Genomic DNA, 21,402 nt, shown 5'->3' with positions numbered 1-21,402 from the left:
GCCAGCTGGCTTGTGCTACTGTTAAAAGAACTGGGGAAGTCAGTGGAGGAACAGCCCTGGAGTTTCCCTCTCTGGCATATTGAATTTGAGCTGCCTGTGGATCACAAAGGAGATGTCCAGTAGGGAGTTTAGGGAATTTACTTGGTTCTGATTTTTAAGAGTGAGATAAAGGCTGGGTCTTGAGCACATGAGAATATTGCTGAAGTCATTGAAACAGATGTGATAACCCAGAACAGGGTTCACAATGGGACCTTGATGAACACCGACATTTAATGGAAGGTCAGAGGAGGGAACCATGTACAAAAGGCCAAGGAAGCACGATCTGAGAGGTAAGAAAAAAACCAGAGAGGAGTGAGGCATAGAAATTCTTAAGGAAACTTGCCTTAATGGGAAAGAGAACAGAGAGAGAGCTCCAGAGACATGATGAAATAACAGTTTAATCCCTCTTTCCCCAAGTAGAAGAAACTAAATACGATTAAATGCTCGTTGAACAAAACCAAATGGAGTAGACTTTGAAGAGATAGGAAAAAGAAGAGCTAATTTGTGAAGCAAAATAAGGAGTACTAAAGGACTGAGAAGCAAAGTAGAGGAAATAACCTTCTTGCGCTCTGATGAGAACAAGAAGGCTGGAAGGGTGTATCACTTCTTTGGGGATTGTTTGGGGGTTGTGGTGTTAGTGACAACAGGAGAAGATTGCTGAGGTTCCTGTCCTGATTCCTGTTTTTAACTGGCAAAGGAAGCAAGATCATATTTGAGTGAGGAAGTGGGTGCAAATTGATAGGACAGAATCATGCTAGACGTAAAAGGAAGAAAATGGTACCCACAAGCCCACCTTAAAGATCTGTGTCTCCTTAACTTCCTGTCATGTTTCTAGACAGTTGGTGTGTAAGCCTTGACCATTTGGCTCAACAAATTAGCTGGTTGGGCATTCTTTTCCTCTCACTCCTTCGTGAATTTGTTTTGTGAAGCTATAAGCTCAAACTAAAATAATGAGCTTTTTACAAGAGAGGAAAGTTCTGATAGGTGACTTTGCTGCAAGAGATTCTAGGCATAGTGACTGCTTGTCATTAAAATGCTGCCTGACCAATGGGTCATTTATATGACATTTTATCAGCACAATACCCCATGTCGAGTAGTGGATAAGTCTTGGGTGGTGGTTATTGTTTTCCATCTTTCTTTTAATGGGAAACTTACAGCCCTAAATATAAAGTTTCAGATTATTAGTGGAAGTCAGCTAGACCTCAAATTAGGTCTCTGAGACAGTAAACTGTGCCCAACTTTGGGTTTTATTTGTGGGAACATGTATTATGCATCAAGAGAATCCTGTTGAGCAGTTCTTACTTGGCTCTCTACTGCTGCAGTTCTTAAGGCAGATTTAAAACATTCTGGCACTTCTGTTCTCATCAGGTGTGTGGTTCCTGCAGAACCCAGACTAACATGGGTGGTCATATTCATTATCATATGACCCGATCTATCCACTCCCCAGCTATGATTCCCTGAACCACGAACCAGGCACTGGATTTAGTGATGTTAATTCATCAGCTGACAGTACATTGAGAAACTGTGCCATTAAGATTCTCCAAAGAAATATGGAAATGGGAAATTTTCCTCCTCCCTCTTTCCAGTTATCAGTTCAGTAAGTAGGGAAGGAGATAAGTGACTATATTTGAAGCTCTTTGAGACAAATTACTGCTTCATTTTCTCCCTTATATGCCTGATTTTCCCTTCTATGGCACTATTCCCTCCAACCTTTTTTTTTTTTTTTTTTTTTTGAAATTTATTTCATGTATTTGAAAGGCAGAATTACAAGGCGGGTGGGAGCAGGGAGATCTTCCATCTGCTAGTTGAATTCCCAAATGACTGCAATGGCCAGGGCTGGGCCAGGCTAAAGCCAGGAGCCAGGAACTTCATCTGGATCTCCCATATGGATGCAGGGGTCCAAGGACCTGAGCAATCCTCTGCTTTCTCTGGTGTGTTAGCAGGAAGCTGAATTGGAAGTAGAGCAGCTGGGACTTGAAATGCAGGCAGCAGCTTTACCCATTAGCCAGATGCCAGCCCCTCTCTCCAAAATTGTTAAAACTGTGAGTAGGTACCTGCTGCATGAGCTACATACAGAAACTATGCGAACAGATGTTAATGTTAAAAACCTAATGAAAGGGGCTGGCTCTGTGGTATAGCGGGTAAAGCTGCTGGCTGCAGTACCTGTGTCCCACATGGGCGCTGGTTCAGGTTCCATCTGCCCCACTTCAATCCAACTCCCTGCTAATGGCCTGGGAAGATAGTGAAAGATGGCCCAGGTCCTTGGGCCCCTACTTTCACGTGAGAGACCTTGAAGAATCTCCTGGCTCCTGGCTTAAGTCTGGCCCAGAAGCCATTTGAGGAGTGAACTAGTGGACAGAAGACCTTTCTCTCTCTCTAACTGTGCCTTTCAAATAAATCTTTTTTTAAAAATCTAATAAAAAATGCAGCCAAGTGAATTTGACATATTTAATGGCTTGAATAATTGTTATTGTGCTACATAGTAATTACGATTTAAATGATAAGCAGTTTCCATAAATTATTATAATTACTATTATGTTTACTTTGTAACTTGGTATTTCTGGGCTCATCTGGAGGAAGTATGGTTATGGTGAAGTTAGGGAAAGCAGATTAATGGTATAGAGTCTCCTTCCATGCCAGAAGTAGAAGCAACTAGTCGGTGTTCAGTTTGCCTTTTCCTTGTTTCAGAGAAACTGAGGCTCAGGGAAGTAAAATGAACTGCAAGGACACACAATCACGTAATGGTAGAGCTGAGATTCACAATAGGGTGAATTGAACCCCCAGATCCCAAGCTAATAACGTGATCTGAAAAGTTACATTTTCTGAACATGTAAAAGCAGTGTAAATGTAAATATGTTTGAAGAGACAGTATTTACCAGTACTTGAAACTAGATCATAGGTCTGTGAATCCTGAGGGTTTTTTCCTATTGTTTGATCAGACTGATTTCCTGCCAAATCTAAAGAACAGATTTTCGTAAAGAGTAATTTTAGAACCTAAGGACAGATAGGAGAATCTTCAACAGCTGTGGGAGAACAGAATAAATGATGACATGTGAAGGACATTCAAGAGTAAGTTCCTATCTTCAAGATGATAGTCAGGGGGCTGGCATTGTGGCATAGCAGGTTAAGCCTCCGCCTGTAATGAGGGCACCCTTATGGGCACCTGTTTGAGACCTGGCCATTCTACTTCCAATCCAACTCCATGCTAATGCTCTCTGGGAAAGCAGTGGGTGAGGGCCCAAGTGCTTGAGCCCCTGTACCCACGTGAGAGACACGGAGGAAGCTCCTTGTTCCTGGCCCAGCCCTGGCCATTGTGGCCATTTGAGGAATGAGCTAGCAAGTAGAAGATATCTCTCTCTCTCTCTCTCTCCCTCCCTCTCCCTCCCTCTCCTCCCTCTCTCTCTCCCTCTCTCTCTCTCCCTCTCCCTCTCCCTCTCCCCATCTCTCTTTTTCTGCCTTTCAAATTAAAAAAAAAGGGGGGGGGAGAATACTCATCTGTACCTTAAGAGTTTTTAGCTGTCGGTTATGTTCCCCAGGTGGCAGAAGGAAAAGCAGCAGCAGGATAGCTTTTAGGTCATTCCTGGGAAGACTTTTTTTTATTATCAGAACCTCCAAAAGTGGAATAGGTTACTCTGATGATAATGAGGTCTCCAGTTCTGGACTCCAGGTCATTTCTCCTATATCACCAAAATCTCTGGAAATTACTATAATTCTTTGAACTACTCAGTCTGGGAATGTTTGCTACAGTTAAGTGACTATATTAGTATGAAGGTGGGGTGGTTGTGGTGATCAGAGGGGGGATCCCTAAAATGGGGTTGAGGAATGGGTATTTTACTAATTTAGCAAACTGGTCGTTCGCTGTGATGAATGAGCCTGCAACGTTGACCAGGACTTAGATGGAATTACAAAGAACTCAAAAAGGTAAGTAGGAAAAAAAATTTCGAATCAGGTCACCACTAAGGTCTGTTTGAATTCTGAGAGTTTAGTTTTGTTCATCCTTATCTAGTGGATCCTTTTTTTGTTTTCTCCTGGCAAATGAAGGTTTTCATAAGTGGAAAACAAAAGTTGGTATTGATAGAACTCCGTAAAAGGCACATTTTGATTATCTCTTATTGTTTGTATTTTTTTTGTCTGTGACAGCATTAGTACATGTTCAGTAAATGTTTAGTTTAATTAGCTTTCAGTTTAATCTGCTTATTACAGGTTTAAGAGTTTAACTACTTTGAATGATTCCATTGTTACATCTGGAATATATACTTCTGTTTGTCAGTTGCCACTTTGCCCTGTTATTGTCCTCCTCTCCTCTCTGTATCTTTGGTTTTGATATTTGAAGGTGTCTGCCATGTCAGCTACTGGGGAAATGTATACATATACTGATCCAGGTCCCTAAACACCATTTGTATCTTATGTATTGTACAGCTGATGTTTATTGCCTACTTTTATGCTTCATAAAGCATTTCAGTGTATTTTTACCTCATTTGGTCCTCACACTCACAGCAAACTGGACAACAAATGCTGATACAGCCAGGAGTATACCAGCACTCCTATATACTTTATGTGTGTTCTCATTTTATGTACAACAAGCTTGTAAGTTAGATATTATGTCTACTTTACAATAAAGAAACTTTAAGATTGAATGAAGAGGCAAAATGGCCTAGTGGTTAAGGGCTCAGATTACAGATACAGACTATTTAGGTTTGAATCCTGTTCTGTTAATACTAGCTGTGTCATCCAGGGGAATTCACTTTAACTCTTCTGTGCCTCAGTTTCCTCATATGTAAAGTGGGAATAATAATAATGTCTACTTCACAGGGTGGTTGTGAACATTAAACGAATATATATATCTGCAGCTCTTATGAGAGCAATGTCTCATTCATGATCAATGCGATTGTAAGTCTCTATATCTTTATGATAGGCAGTAACATTCAAATCCAAGTCTATTGGACTATGAAATACAATACAATCAAGTTAAATGAAGCAGTTCTTATTTTACAGACCAGAAAACTGAATGTTCAAAAAGTTAAGCAACTTAAATTGCAAAATCGGTGGTTCTTACTGTGTAATACATTTAATGAGTCTGTACTGTGTTATTGCATAAGTTGAATTAAAATGTATTAAGTAATATTAGGGGCTGTCATTGTGCATAGAGAATAAAGCTGCTGCCTGCAACGTCAGCATCCCATATGTGGGTGCCAGTTTGAGACTTGGCTGCTCTGCTTCTGATGCAGCTCCTAGGAAATACGCCTAGGAGAGCAGCAGAAAATGGCTCAAGTCCTTGGGCCCCTGCACCCATGTGAGAGACCCAATGAAGCTCCTGACTCCTGGCTTTGGCCTATCATAGTCCCGGCCATATGGGGAGTGAGTCAGTGGTTGGAAGATCTCTCTCTCTCTCTGTCTCTTCCTATTCTATAACTATGCCTTTCAAATGCATTTTTAAAAATGTATATTTTTTAAAAATATTGAGTAATATTGGGAAATCAAATCCAACAATATATAAAAGGGATGTATCATAACTAACTGGACTTTATTCAAAGCATGCAAGGCTAGTTCGTTCAACATTCAAAATTGAACATGTGAGTATACTTCAAAATGTTTGTGGAAAACAGAATTAAAAGATAAGTTTATTTTGGTGCAAAAATTTTTGGAATCCATGCATATGAATACTCTTCAAAAAGTTCATAAAAAATGAGTGTTATTTTTAAAACTGCATGTATTAATATAAGAGAATAAGAAAAACTAGTGAGAATGTCAGTAGATACAGAAAAAGCATCTAAATAAAGTTCAGCATCCATTCATGATGAAAATGCTTAGCAAACTAAGAATATAATGAAACTCTCTCTGGATTACCTAGAAGAAATGGATAAGTTCCTAGATATATACAGCCTACAAAGACCAAATCATTAAGAAATAAGAGTATTTCAGTGGGCCAATGGCAAGTTTGGACATTGAATGAATAATAAAGAATCTCCTGTCAAGGAAAAGCCCAAGATCTGATGGCTTCAGTGATGAATTCTACCACACATTTGAGTAAGAATTAATGCCAGGTCTTTCAGATAGTTAAAGAGAAGGGAAAACTTCCAAACTCATTTTACAAAGCTATCTTTACCTTGATACAAAAGCCAGACAAAGGACAGTACAGGAAAATTATAGGCCAATATCCCTGAAGTACGTAAACACAAAATCCTCTACAAAATACTAACAAACCAAATTCAATAGCACATTAAAAGGATAATTTACCATTAGTAAGTGAGACTTTTCTCTGGAATGTAAGGGTGGCTCAACATATGCAAATCAGTAAGTGTGATATACAACATTAACAAAATGAAGGACAAAAACCATAGATATTTCACTAGATACAGAAAAGGCATTCAACAAAGTATTCTTTTATGATAAAAATTCAATAAATTAGGTACACAAAGAAGATACTGCAACATAATGAAGGCCATGTGTGACAAGCCCATAGCAGATATCATACTCAGTGTTGAAAAGTTGAAAGCTGTTCTCAAAGATCAGGAACATGACAAGGATTCCCACTCTTACCACTTCTATTCAGCATAGTACTAGAAGTCCTACCCACAACAGTTAGGGAAGACAAAGAAATGAAAAGTTTCCAAATTGGAAAGGAAGAAATTAAATTGTCCCTGTTTGCAGATAATTTGATCTTATAGAGTGAATATCTCTAATCCAGAAATCTGAAACTTTCTGGGTGCCAGTATGATGCTCAAAAAGTAACAGATTTTGGCGCATTTTGGATTTTAGATACCTGGATTAATAATACTCACCCAATAAAGTCTATGCAGGTATTCCAAAAATATGAAAAATCTCTAAAACATGAAACATGTTTGTTCCTAAATATTTTGTATAAAGGATATGCAGACTGTATGTAAAAAACCCTAAAGACTCCATCAAAGAAACCCATTAGGACTAATACATGAATTCAGTGAAGTTCTGGGGCATAACGTAAAACCATTAGCATTTTTATACAATAACAGTGAACTATCTAGAAAAGAAATCAGGAAAACAATCCCATTTACAATAGCTACAAAAGAAATGATACTTGGGAGTCAGTTTAACCAAGAAAGTGAAAGACATACACTGAAAATTATAATACATTGATGAAAGAAATTAAGACAAAGGGAAAGATAATCTGTGTTTATGGGTTGGAAGAATTAATATTAAAATGTCCATACTGTCCAAAATTATGTATTTGCTAAAATTGCTGTCAAAATTTTTCACAGATACAGAAAAAGCAATCCCAAAATGTGTATGGGACTACAACTGACCCTGCATAACTAAAGCAGTTGAGCAGAAAGAATAAAGTCAGAGGCATGGTACCATGCACATTTATGGTTACTAATTTAGAAAATATTTGAGACAGAGGAGAAAGCCCACATCTGTTGGTTCACTCCCAAAATGATCACAGATGGCGGAGACTGAGGCTGAGGCTGAGGCTGAGGCTGAAGCTGGGAGCTAGGAACATAATCCAGGACTCCCGTGTGGGTAGCAGGAAGCCAGTTACTTGAGCGATCACTGCTTCCTCGCAGGGTCTGTGCTAGAGGAGTCATGAGCGAGAGCTGGGAATCCATCCCAGGAACCCCGATGTGGGATGTAGGCCCCTTAACTATTAGGCCCATACTTGCTTCCTGGTCAGTTGATTTTTGACAGAGGAGGCAAGAACATTTAATGGGGAAAGGACAGTCTATTCCATACATGAATGATACAGGGAAAAGTATTTATTCACATACAGAAGAATGAAATTTGACCCTCATCTCACACCGTATACAGTCAACTCCAAATGAATGAAACACTTAAACGTAAGACCTGCAGCTGTAAACTGCTTTAAGGAAATGAGGAAAGCTCTATGACATTTGTCTGGGCAATGATATTTTGAATATGATTCCAGAAGCACAAGCAGCAAAAGGAAAAAATAGAGATGTTGGATTACATGAAACTAAAAACCTTCTGTACAACAAAGGAAGCAATCTACAGAGTGAAGAGACAATCTATAGATCATTCTATAGATCATATAGAAAATATCTGCAAGCCATATATCTAAGTGGTTCATGTTCAGAATATATAAAGAACTCTTAACAACTCAGTAGTTAAAAAATGCATTAAAATGGCAAAGGATTTGAGTAGACATGTCTCAAAAGCAGACATACAGGTGGTCAGCAGGTATATAATAAATGTCCAACAATACTAATCTTCAGAAAAATGCAAATTAAAATCACATCAGCTCTGCTGGTGCCGCGGCTCAATAGGCTAATCCTCCGCCTAGCGGCGCCGGCACACCGGGTTCTAGTCCTGGTCGGGGCGCCGGATTCTGTCCTGGTTGCCCCTCTTCCAGGCCAGCTCTCTGCTGTGGCCCGGGAGTGCAGTGGAGGATGGCCCAAGTGCTTGGGCCCTGCACCCCATGGGAGACCAGGAGAAGCACCAGGCTCCTGCCATCGGATCAGCGCGGTGCGCCGGCCGCAGCGTGCCAGCCGTGGCAGCCATTGAAGGGTGAACCAACGGCAAAGGAAGACCTTTCTCTCTGTCTCTCTCTCTCTCTCTCACTGTCCACTCTGCCTGTTAAAAAGAAAAAAAAATCACATCAGCTCATACTTGTTAGGCCATAAATGGCTATTGTCAAGAAGACAAAAGATTCTAAGTGCTGGTGAGGATGTGGAGAAAAGGGAGCCTTGTATGCTGTTGGTGGTGATGTAAATTAGTATAGCCATTATGGAAAACAGTGTGGAAGTTCCTCAAAAAATTAGAAATAGAACTACTCTGATCATGAATTCCCAGTATTGGATATATATCTAAAGGATATGAAATCAGAATTGTCAAAGACATATCTCTGTTCCTATGTTTGTTGCAGCATTATTCACAATAGCTAGCATAAGGAATCAACTTAAACAGCCATCAGTAGATGAGTGGATAAAGAAAATGTGGCAAATAAACACAAAAAGAAATGCTGTAATTTCTGACAATTTAGATGAATCTGTAGGGCACTATATAAAGTGAAATAAATTAGGCACAGAAAGAAGCACTGCATGAACTCACACAAGAAATTCTAAAAGCTAATCTCAGAGAAGTAGAGAGTAGTATGGTGGTTATCAGAGACCGAGGATGTAGGGACTAAAGAAATTAAAAAGGAAACTTTTTCAGGGCCCCAGCATTGTGGCATAGCAGGTTAAGCTACTGCCTGCACTGCCAGCATCCCATATCACTGTTAGTTTGAATCCCTGCTGCTATACTTCCAATCCAGCTCCCTGCTAATGGCCTGGAAAGGCAGCAAAAGATGGCCAAGTTCTTGGGTCTCTGCCACCCATATGGGAGACCAGAAGTTCCCAACTCCTGGCTTTGGCTTGGCCCAGCCCTGGCTATTGCAGATATTTTGGGGGAGTGAACTACACAATGGAACCTCTCTCCCTCTCTCCCTCTCTCCTCCCTCTCTTCCTTTCTTCCTCTCTGTAACTCTCTTTCAAATACATAAATAAATCTTAAAAAAATAAAAACCTTTTTCAATCTAATAAAGAGCATCTTTAAAGAACTTACAGCTAATAATCACACTTAATGGTAAAAGATTGAATGTGTTTCTCTGAAAACTGAGAACTAGGCAAAGATGTCCACTTACCACCTATGTACTGGGAACCCTAGCAAGTACAATAGGACAAGAAATTAAATAAAAAATGGTTAGGCTGGAAAGAAAGAATAACTTTCTTTGCAGATGATGTGTTTATCTGTGTAGAAATTATCAATGAATCTCTAAGAAAGCCCAAGAACTAATAAGTGATTTTGGCATATTACAAGGTCAACTTAAAAAAAATCACCAGTATATCTGTACACTAACTATATACAGTTGGGAATCAAGGGTTTCTTTTTATAAAGAAGTTCTATTTATAATAGTCCATGGGTAGGGACAAAAACTGCCTAGAAATAAATCTAAAAGGAAAACATGTGCAGGATCTGTATGCAGAAAACCACAAAGTACTGGTGAAAAAAATCAGAGACCAAAATAAATAAATAAACCTACTATATTCATTGATTGGAAGACTCAGTATAGTTAAGATGTGTGTTTGTGCCCCAAGTTGACCTATAGATTTAATGCAAGCCCAATCATAATTGAGCTGGATTCATTGTAGATACAGACAAGCTGATAACAAAAATGTTATGGGAAAATAAAAATAGAATAGCCATAAAAGTTTTGATAAAATAAGTTGAAGGGTTCAAAATATTTGATATTAAGATGATATAAATCTTAAGTACTTAAGTCTGTGTAGTATTGATGAAAGAGGAAGTGCATAGAGCTATGGAACCAAAGAGAAAGCCTTGAAATAGACGTGCAGGTATGGTGACTGGAGTTTTCAAAGGAGAATGGATAAATGATGCTGGACCAAGTCAATGTCTTCACACCAAAAATGAATTTCTTCCTATAAAAAATTAATTTATAATTGATTAAAAACCTGAATGTGAAAGGAAAAAACTAGAAAACTTTTAGAATGAAACATAGGAGGAACTCTTCATGACCTGAGTTTAGTCAAAGAGTTTTTAAACCATCAACACCATCTTTTTTAAAAAAAGTAAAAAAGAAAAATCGATCAATTAATCTTCAAGTGAAAGATACTGTTAGAATGCAAAGAAGATAAACAGTTGACAACTAAGAACTTGAGAAGGATACTCAACCTCATTAGAGATATGCAAATTAAAACTATGAGGGGAAGGGGCAAGGTGTGTAGCCTGTGTCCTACATTAGAGCACCTGGGTTCAATTCCCAGTTCTAGCTCCTAACTCCAACTTTCTGCTAATGTAGACCCTGGTAGGCTGTACTGAAAGTTCAAGTTCTTGCCACCCATATGAGAGATCTGGATTGAATTCATAGCTACCAGCTTTAGCCCAGCCTGATTCCAGCCATTTTGGGCATTTGGAAAGTGAACCAGCAAATGGGAGCTTTGTGTCTCTGTACCTTTCAAATAAATTTAAAATAATTTTAAATTACAGTGAGATGCCATTAAATACCTTTTAATGCTTAAATTAAAGCACAGATAATCCAAGTGTTAATGAAGATAAGGAATAACTGGAACTGTCATACTGCTGGTGGTGATACAAAATGACACAGCCACTCTAGAAAACAGTTGGACAGTTTCTTTCTTCCCTTATCATTTCCTTCCTTCCTTCCTTCCTCCCTCCCTTCCTCCCTCCCCCCTCCTCCTTCCCTTCTTTCCTATCTTCCTTCCTTATTTTCTTTCTTTGCAAGCACTGTGGCACAGCAGGTTAAGCCACCACCTTCAGTGTCTACATCCCACACATGTGCCTGTTCAAGTCCTTACTATTCTGCTTCCAATCCAGCTCCCTGCTGATGGCCTGGGAAAAGGCCCAAGCATTTGGCTTCCTACCACCCATCTGGGAAATGGCCCAGCACCAGCCATTGTGGCCATCTGAGAAATGAACCAGCAGATGGAAGAGCTCTATTTTATTAAAAGGCAGAGTTAGAGAAAGGGAGAGAAGAGGGAGAGAGATCTTCCATCCACTGATTATTTCTTCCAGATGGCTGCAATAGCCAGGGCTGCGCCAGACCAAAACCAAGGGCCAGAAGCTTCATCTGGGTCTCCCTGGTGGGTTCAAGGGCCCAAGCGCTTGAGCCATTTTCTGCTGCTTTCCCAGGCACGTTAGCAGGGAGCTGGATCAGAAGTGGAACAGCTGGGACTCAAAACCAGTACTCATCTGGGATGCCAGCATTGCAGGTGGCAGCTTAATCCACTATACCACAGAGCCAGCCCTGGCAGTTTCTTCAGAAGGTCCAGATGACCTTGTTTTCATTCTACAGAAATAAGGTTTTCACAAAGACCTACCTGTGCACAAATATTTGGAGTAGCATTGTTTACATTTACCAAAATCTGGAAAGATTCCAGGTGTCTCCTTGAATGGGTAAATGGAAAAGCCAATTGTTTTTGCTTTTATTTTTTTTAGATTTATTTATTTATTTGAAAGGCAGAGGCAGAGAGAGAGGCTTCCATCTCCTGGTTCACTCCCTAAATGGCCACAAGGGCCAGAGCTCGGCCAATCCAAAGCCGGGAGCCAGGAGCCTATTCCGTGTCTCCCATGCAGGTGCAGGGGTCCAAGGACTTGGGCCATCTTCCACTGCTTTTCCACGCCATAGCAGAGAGCTGGATAGGAAGAGGAGCAGCCAGGACACAAACTGGCACCCATGTGGGATGCTGGTACTGCAGGTCGTGTCTGTACCCATGCTATGCCACAGTGCTGGCTCCCAAAGCAATTATTGTGTGAAGGTGTGTCAAAAGGTACCTGAAAAGTAGAATTTTTTTATTTTGATGAAAAAAAAAATTGAAATCCTGCATAAGAGGCATCTTCAAAAAGTTCATGAAAAACGTATGTTATGGGAAAAAAGTATGGATTTCAAATTTGTTTGCACCAAAATATTTTTTTAAAGATTTATTTATTTATTTGAAAGTCAGAGTTACACAGAGAAGGAGAAGCAGAAAGAGAGAGGTCTTCCATCCGCTGGTTCACTTCCCAACTGGCCATAATGGCCGGAGCCACACCAATCCGAAGCCAGGAGCCAGGAGGGTCTCCCACACGGGTGCAGGGCCCAAGGACCTGAGCCATCTTCTACTGCTTTCTCAGGCCACAGCAGAGAGCTGGATCAGAATTGGAGCAGCCGGGACTCCAACCAGTGCCCACCTGGGATGCTGGCACTGAAGGTGGCGGCCCCTAATGCACCAAAATATTTTAATTCTGTTTTCCCATAAACTTTTTGAGGTACCTTTTATTTCCCCCTTGGTACTGTATTACTCAACAGTGAATGAAGGGATATACTTTGTACAAAATGGATGACTGTCGAATGCAGTGTGCTAAGGGGAACAAGCTGTTTTCATGATTATAGAATGTCTGATTGCATGTATATGATACACAGGAGTGGAGGTTTGGGGAAGAGAAAGGGTCTGAGTTGAAAAGGATGTTGAGATTTGTCTTATCCTCTTTGTGGGGAAGACAACAAGGTACATGTATAGAACTCAATCCTGAAAAAGTAAATTATATATATAAATTTTTTAAAATAATAATATGCATTTATCAAAGCATAAACGAAGCATTTGTATACTTTACTGCCTTCCCTCCACTAAAAATTAATTGTGAAAAAAACAAGTATTTGAAAGATGGAGAGAAAATATAATTTTATTATGCTAAAGGTCCACCTATTTTCCTTTTTAGCGGATTATCATGTTGTCTGTTTTCTTGGTAACTTATTGTTGATTCACTGATTGTTACTTCTTAATAATGATGGATAATTTCTGGCCACATGCCAAATAAGAGCTCTATTGTAGTCGTTCTTCTGTGACATCAATTCAGATTTATCCTGTCTCCCTTGTCTTTGCTGTTTCCTCACAGTTCTTTCTCTCTTCTCATTTGTTGATAAAGAACAAAAATCAACGTCAGAAAAATCTGTTTTGGATGTTCTATATGAATTTGACACATTTAAGATTTACTCATAAGCTACTTCTTGACCTAGCAGAAGCAGTTCATTTGGTATTTGTTATGATAATCTTTAGACCTTATAAAACAAACTAGCAGAGGCTTTATCTTAAACATAATAGACCATTTGAGAATCTATGGATTGAATGGATATATGTTTTAGCGCTTTGCTGTGAATGACAGTAGATGATGTCAGATTAAATTTAAATTGATCTCCTCTCAGTGTTTATCTCTGGAACATGTGTAATTATTTCAGCACCAGAGAACCTTTCAGAGGCATTCTGTCAATACAGCTACCTGACAGTCATTTGTATTTGTAAACTGTGCATTTGACACCTGCTGGTCTCTGTTGCATTGGACCTAGTGGGGAGCCAAAATGGGTGTACAATGAAGTTATTGGTTGGTCTGTCTCAGTGGGAGTTATTGAAGGGAAGAAAACAGCACTTCCAGGACCTCAGGAGAGGATAAAAAGAAAAAGAAACTGGTAATATTACACAAGACCCCTGTCCCTGTTCTTTGCTCCCAAAAATTAATGATTTAAAAAATCACTTCTACCCAAGGAGTTAAAGTGTGTGTGTGTGTGGACCTGCATTTTCATTCTTGTAATAAGTATGAAAAACAAAGGGCTTCTATTGAAAATATATAATGAATTTTTAAAGTATGAAGGTCTCAGGAGAAGGCAGACAGTTCATATGAGCTGAAATATAAATTGAAACAAGCACTAGAAGGAAAATGCTTAATTTCTCAAGAAATATAAATTTCAATGCAGGTGTCCTTTTGCTTATCAAATTAGCAAAACAGATTTCAATTAAAAGAGACAAATGTGCTGGCAAGACTTTAGATAACTAACAGGTAGACAGGCAGCTGATGTTTTGTAGCTTGGTTCACCCACACTTTGCCAAAAGTTCTTATTTTTTAACTTAATAATCTGCTTTATTTAATGCAACTCAAGGAAATAATCACACACACACACAGGCTGATACACAGATCTGCTTATCTCAGTATGGTTGATTCTGCGCAGTGCATGTCTGTGCCATGAATTTGCTTAAGTGTGTTTTGCAATCAACGGAGTAATTTCCAACAAAAGAGAGTTATGTTGATGCATATGTCATTTCCCTCAAAATGGTCTGAGGCCATCAGAGGAAGTTTTTTCCCAGTTTTAAAGAGAATGTCTTGGGCGTATATATGAAGACCTCCACAACAAAACAAATAATCAAAAATCTTGCAGAAGTGCCTTCCTTCAGTGTACATAAAGCTTTAATGGCTTTGAGAAGTGTTTTGCTTTCCCATTGTTGTGCTGTCCAGTGAAGCTGCAGTTGTGGTAGAAGAAGCTATGGACATTTCCCCTTGTGTTTATTTGAAAGTTAGAGTTACACAGAGAGAGAAAGAGAGGCAGAGACAGAGAGAGAGAGAGAGATGTCTTCCATCCACTGGTTCACTCCCCAGTTGACCACAACAGCCAGAACTGCACCAATCTGGGGCCCCGGAGCCAGGAGCTTCTTCCGGGTCTCCCACGTGGGTGAAGGGGCCCAAGGACTTGAGCCATCTTCTACTGCTTTCCCAGGCCATAGCAGAGAGCTGGATCGGAAGAGGAGAAGCTGGGACTTGAATCGGCGTGCATATGGGATGCTGGCACTGCAGATGGTGGCTTTACCCGCTGTGCCACAGCACCACCCTTCCCCTTATGTTTAGAAAAAAACCATGAAAAGGCGCCGCCCTGGTGCAGGTTCATTTGATGACACTGGTTCTTGCTGGCAGTGAATGCCCTAAAGGACCTGCATTTCTAGAGGACTCAGAAGCTCCAGGTTACAGCTTCAGAGCCGATACTGGATTCAAATGCTAGGAGAGATTGAATGGTGGTCATCTTTTTGTTACAGGTTCTTAATAGTGCTGTGGTTACACAGCTGCGGTTGTAAGTGGTTAGCCCTACCACTGTTGTTCCCTTTAGTGCTGCTGTTTACAGTGTGGTTTTGCAGGACATAAGGTTTTTTAGTGTGGAAGAGAGGGAAAAGGAAAATTACAAATGCATAGCATTCAAGGATGGTTAAGTAAGTTTGGTTACAGCATCTTGATAAACTACACTGTATCTGTTAAAATGATAAAATAGAAAATTTTCTGTGAAACCACATAAAATTAGAAGACTAAACAGGGGCCGGCTCTGTGGCTCACTTGGTTAATCTTCCGCCTGCAGTGCCGGCATCCCGTATGGGCGCCGGGTTCTAGTTCTAGCTACCCCTCTTCCAGTCTAGCTCTCTGCTGTGGCCTGGGAGGGCAGTGGAGGATGGCCCAGGTGCTTGGGCCCTGCACCCGCATGGGAGACCGGGAAGAAGCACCTGGCTCCTGGCTTCGGATTGGCGCAGCACTTGCTGTGGCAGCCATTTGGGAAGTGAACCAACGGAAGGAAGACCTTTCTTTCTCTCTCTCTCTCACTGTCTATAACTCTACCTGTCAAATTGAAAAAAAAAAAAAAAAAAGACAAAACAGTGTCTAGATACCATGATTACAACTGTATAGAAATGTTTGACACACATCTTAGTGTAATAGTTACGGTGGGATGGTGGAATTGTAGGTAAAATTTTAAAAAGTGTTTTTGATATTGTGTAGTTGTTAAAATAGCCGTAAGTCCATTTCTATAGTTGAACCTAAATTTTAATTTGACTTTGGTTTTAGGATTCCTGGAAAACTGAAGCAATTTGTATTTGACTTACATTCTGGAAAACTACACAGAGAATTCCATCATGGACCTGACCCAACTGATAGAGCCCCCGGAGAGGTAGAACTTGTGTTTGCTTTCCAGTGGGAATTCATTTTTCTTTTGTTAGCCTCAAAGCGATCTGAATCTTTTGCATAGGCTTAATTTTCAGCTCCTAAATATCTTTGCTAGGAAATTCTGAATACAGTCTAGAAAATATGTATATATTACATATAATATATAGAGAATAGGAGATTTCTCTTTAATTAATATAAAATGTGTCAGCTTTTTAAATTAATTTGAAAACATTTAGGCTTTCAGAAAAGCTGCAAAAATATCTCAGTATAGTTTATTCATCATATAAACCAGGATGGTCTAAGTATGACCTCTATGGAATATGGCTATAAAAGGGTTAATTATAATTGGTTTCAAATGGAAGTAGGAAGTAGGAATTGAAGGTAGATAAATCAGTGAAGAAATTCGTGGATTTCATTAATTGTTTAAGCCTTCCTTTGTGGCTTGAAGATTGATTATATTAAAGAAAGAAATGATTTGTTACTTTTGCTGAGCCATTCTTAGAGCCTTCACAAACACGATATTCATAATGTTCAAAACTTATCGTTTAATACAGCTTTCCCTTTTGAAGTACAGGATGCTTGACAAATTCTAAATTTATAAAAATTTTATATTTGCCCCCACATATATATTTTAACCTTAGAATTTTGCTCTTGTACTTAGTAACTTCTGTTATAAGCAGTTTCTCTCTGTTCTACTATGTTGCATATTGATGTGTTATGATTTAGCTCATGTCTGTTACTATAATTGTGAGAGGAAAGAGGATATGTACCAACACCCTCCTGTTTCCTTTCTGAGAATTTTTATCCATTATTTTGCCCAAAGAACTTCATTTATAAAAGAAAAATAAAAACAGATTGAATTGTTTTCAGCTTAGATAAGAATCAGATTATGTTAAGAGTCAAGAGTTCTCTTTAGAGAGATAATGACATGCTTCTTCCTTGAGATCAGATCTGTCCTTTAATAATTAAGGAACTATAAAAGGGAGCAGTAACCCAAAGGTGATTATTTTCTTACAAAAGAAGGTCTCTTTAGTATTCTTTCTATTTTTTTAGGAAAAATATATTATCATTACTGTATTTTCATGTTTTGTTTCCATTTCTTCATTAAACAATGAACTCCTTATATATATATATTTATCCATCTTTGTGAATTAATACATACTATAAATGTTTTATAATAATAATAATTTTCAGCTTAATTAATCCAAACATATATGTCAGCAAAAAAAAAAATAGCTATTGGGAAAGAGGAATATGGCAGAGTCACACAGTTTGTAGACATCTCACTTGCAGTTACATGGGAAAGCGCCATTGTACTGTTCCGTAGTATGCAATATGTGCTCTGTGTGCCTCTGTTAAGTACAGATGTGTGCAGATGACAACAACAGCCTGCACTTCAGGAGCTCGCAGCCTAGAGACGAAGGACAGGGACTGCACTGCCTTTTCTTTAGAATTTTTGCAAGTGACTCTCAGGGTTCCACCACATATTTTGTCTGCCATTGGCACCAAAGTAAAATACTAAAGAAATTAATCTTTAATAATAGAAGTGATTTCCATCCCCTCCACCCCACCCCCACCTCTGCCTCACACTCCTTATTTACTAAATTTGAGTCATTTCCGGCATCAGGGAATTGGTAAATAAGAGCTATATCTACAGAATAGGTGCCTTTAGTTCTTAGCAGTCATTTCTAAGAGGGGAGGGTTTGGGCCAACTTAAGGTTGAGCTTCCTCTATGGGTGGGGAACCTTCTTTCTGCCAAGGGTCATTGGGTATTTATAGCATCATTCACAGGCCATACAAAATTAACAACTTAAAAATCAGTCTGCTATAGATTTATTGAATTTCGAGTCCTGCCTGTGGTTGCCTCTAAGGGTTAGACCAAATATTTCATGGGCCTTATACGGCCCACAGGCTAGACGTTCACTGCTCGTGTACTCTACAGGTGTCAGCTATTTCTACCGTTCTTCAGCGGACACCACGGCAGTCATGTCCTGGAGAACCTGACCAGGAGCATTTGGAGGGAGGCAAGCAGGGTTTCAAATGTGACACCTGTCTTTGGACACAGTTGCTGTCTTTTACTGATCAATAAGCAGTTACCACTCATCTTATATATTAAAATGTAACTCTGTGTAACATATTGGTATAAAAATATTTTATTCTTTCTTTTGTAGCAAGTCCAAGATGTAGCAAGCAGTCCACCCGAGAGCTCCTTCCAGAAACTAGCACCCAGCGAATATAGGTATACTTTATTGAGGGATCGAGATGAGCTTTAAAAACTTGAAAAACAATTTGCAAGCCTTTCGACAACAGCATCAACTTACGTGGTGGAAATAGTAAACCTATATTTTCATAATTCTATGTGTATTTTTATTTTGAATAAACTGAAAGACGTTTTGGGTTTTTAATTTTTTTTCTCCCCCTGACTCAAAATGCATTGTCATTTGATATAGCCTCTTTTAAAAATTTTTGCTAGGGTTAAAATAATAAAAACCAGAGGCCTATCTTCAATTTCAATCTGTCCTGTAAAATTTTTATAAATCAAATGAAAGGTGACGTTGCTAAAAACATACCATTAACTTACACTGTTAGGATAGGGAGGACTGAGGGATGGTTCCTGTGTAGTATGTGCTTTTCTTTCTTTTCCTTTCATATGACCAATTCTGTTGGTATTTTCAGTATCACATTTCTCAAAGCTAAGGGGGGTGTATACATATATACATACATATATATATATTCTGGATACTTTGGAGGGGAATAAATTAAAATTTTCACACTGTGTACTGTGTTTCACTGATTGGTTAGATGTTGCTTATGAAAATTCCATAGTAGTATTTTTTGGATTCTTAATGTGTAACTTAAACATACTATGAAGAGGAGGAGAGCCATAAGCCAGAACATTTGGCAGAAATTGGCCTTATGAATTAAGAAACAGAGAATGAAAAGTTATTAAATTTCTATGTGTTTGTCTTAAAAAGTGGCATATGGATGGCATTTAAAATTTTGAATGCTTTCTACCTAAATCTGGGAAAGGAAGATACTAGTAGAGAAGGTTACCATTGTGGCTGAGGGCTGTTAGGACTCCTCCTATCATGAAAGTACAATTTCCAAAGAGAAAAACCAGCAGAGAAATTGTATTTCAGTGATTTTAAACTCCTTCTGTCTTGTAGAGTCTTCTTATAATTGTATAGATCAAAAACAGCAACAGTAAGGATCATGTGTATTTACTTTTTTTTTCCCATTGAGGAACTGTTAAGGACGCTACTCCCTCCAGATTCCCCGATTTCACAGGCCTGCAGTGTATAGTCAGATGTGTCCCTGTGCCAGGCCTCAGTGCTGCCAGGGAACGGAACCAGATGGAGAGGACCCTGTGTCGGATCAGGAAACCCGGTGCTGGAGGGCAGGCAGATTCAAAACCGGCTTGCCTCTGCGCCTGGGTCGGTGCTATCGGCCAAGGGTCATTTTATACTTGGGATATAAATCAATTCCAGTTTTGGGAAAGATTATTTTTAAGCTTAAAAGGCTGACATGTGCCATTATATGTAGTATGTAATATATGTAATATCTTCCAATCCTTTTAAAGTAAAATGAATATTTATAATGGATATTTAATAACTGTTATTTTAAAAAAATCAGCCTACAGTTCTTAGTCATGCATGGATTTTACCCATAGTTTCCATAGTTTTGTTCAGAATAATGAATGGTGATTTGGGGCATGTTTACTCTATTTTACCAGATTGTGGCTAGAGTCTAGGGCAGAGCTTTCCAGAGTTTGGGCCTCAGTTCTATTCTCTTCGTTGCATTTAATCAGTAACTTGAATGAAGTCAGGGTTGTAGTCAAATTCACAGACATTGAACAAGTTAATATATAAGACCAAAAGCAATTAATTTGGTTTGAAAAAATAATAAATGAAACAAAAGATACCACTCAAGTGTTAGCTTGCAGGGAGCCAGCTTAAAAGTAGTGATTTTGAGGCATACATGTTCAGTGTGAAATAACAGAATGACTGTGAAGTGAGGGATTTGAGGATGCATTATTTAGCATTTGTGCATATTTGGCCTTAGGCTGTAGGCTTACCACATCATTGTTTTCTCTGGTCAGTGAAGCCTTTGAGGACAAGGACACTGATTCTGTCTGCCTGTCTGATGGACACTTAGTAGCCTTCATGAAGTTTCACTGCATGAATGGGAAGCAAAGTGGCTGGGCAGTCTCTGCACGAGGGCTCAGCACTCGTCAGGACTTAGTGCCCATGTTATACAAAGCCATGAGTGAGCTCGAGTGCATTCCAAAGGAGGAGAGTCAAGGCAAGAAGAGGTTTTAAAACCTAGCTGTTGAGGCTGTTTTGCTCGGAGACGTCTTGGGTCTGAGAGCAGCCCTTAGAAATTTGAAGAGTTGCCACTATCTGTGGATCCCTGGGACAGAGCTGGGATTGCAGGCAGGTGTAGGGAAGCAGAGTTCAGTCTGGCATCTGTTTAATGCAAGGTTTTCAGCGCCGCAATATATGATGAAGGACACAGAAGCGTAACTTCCACCCTGGCGTTGCTCGTGGTCCAGTCAGGCAGATGGATATGTAGAGAGAATGTGGCAGAAAGGAGTACTGAGTTTTGAAGATTTCTTTGAGGAGATTATTTTTATGCCGATTTGCAAAAGATGACAACTGCTCTTCAAGAGTTAGAGAATCTGGGTGGAAGGAAATTCTGAGGAAAGACCTGAAGCAGCAAATGCATTAAAGAAAAGAAGTTCCTACAGTAGGCCTGGCGCACCGGGGAGCCAATGAGAAGGGAAGTGGAAGAAAGGCGTGGAAGCTGATCACACTGGGCCTTGTCTGCCAAGCCAAGGGGTTTGGAGCTGGATATTGCAGGCAGTGGAGACCCAGGAACAGACTGTCAGCAGGGAACTGTGTTTCTTTCTGAATTTGAGGAAGAAGAGTGTGGGAGTGTGGGAGCAGGTCTCAGAATTTAGCCTCGGATCCCTGCATCAGTGTGCAGGTAGAGGTCTGCCCGGTGTGTCCAGCCTGTTCCAGGCGGCAGGCACTGAGCCGTGGAGAAAAGGGCTAGAAGACTAGACTGAAGGCAGCTGGGAAGCAAACCTTTTCGCTCCTCAGTCAGCTTTACTGTTTTTCA

The 21,402-nt window shown here is 39.6% G+C and overlaps 1 protein-coding gene across 2 annotated transcripts in view; it reads left to right on the top strand.

Moving 5' to 3' along the window:
* The window catches only part of ERP44 (endoplasmic reticulum protein 44), a 112,170-nt gene extending 93,113 nt beyond the window's left edge, over window positions 1–19,057 (top strand). For both annotated transcript variants that reach the window (XM_017349290.4, XM_070054888.2), the window contains 2 exons: window positions 16,183–16,285; window positions 18,453–19,057. In XM_017349290.4, the coding sequence (XP_017204779.1) occupies window positions 16,183–16,285; window positions 18,453–18,554 (205 nt within the window). In that variant the 3' untranslated portion in view covers window positions 18,555–19,057. The remainder of the gene's footprint in view (window positions 1–16,182; window positions 16,286–18,452) is intronic.
* The last annotated feature ends 2,345 nt before the right edge of the window (window positions 19,058–21,402 follow it).

Source organism: Oryctolagus cuniculus, chromosome 1, assembly GCF_051225735.1.
Source record: "Oryctolagus cuniculus isolate XC-2025 breed Fujian yellow rabbit chromosome 1, ASM5122573v1, whole genome shotgun sequence".
In the NCBI taxonomy this organism is placed as follows: Eukaryota; Metazoa; Chordata; class Mammalia; order Lagomorpha; family Leporidae; genus Oryctolagus; species Oryctolagus cuniculus.
Note: the sequence above shows the minus strand (reverse complement) of the source record. Positions and strands in the feature narration are given on the sequence as shown.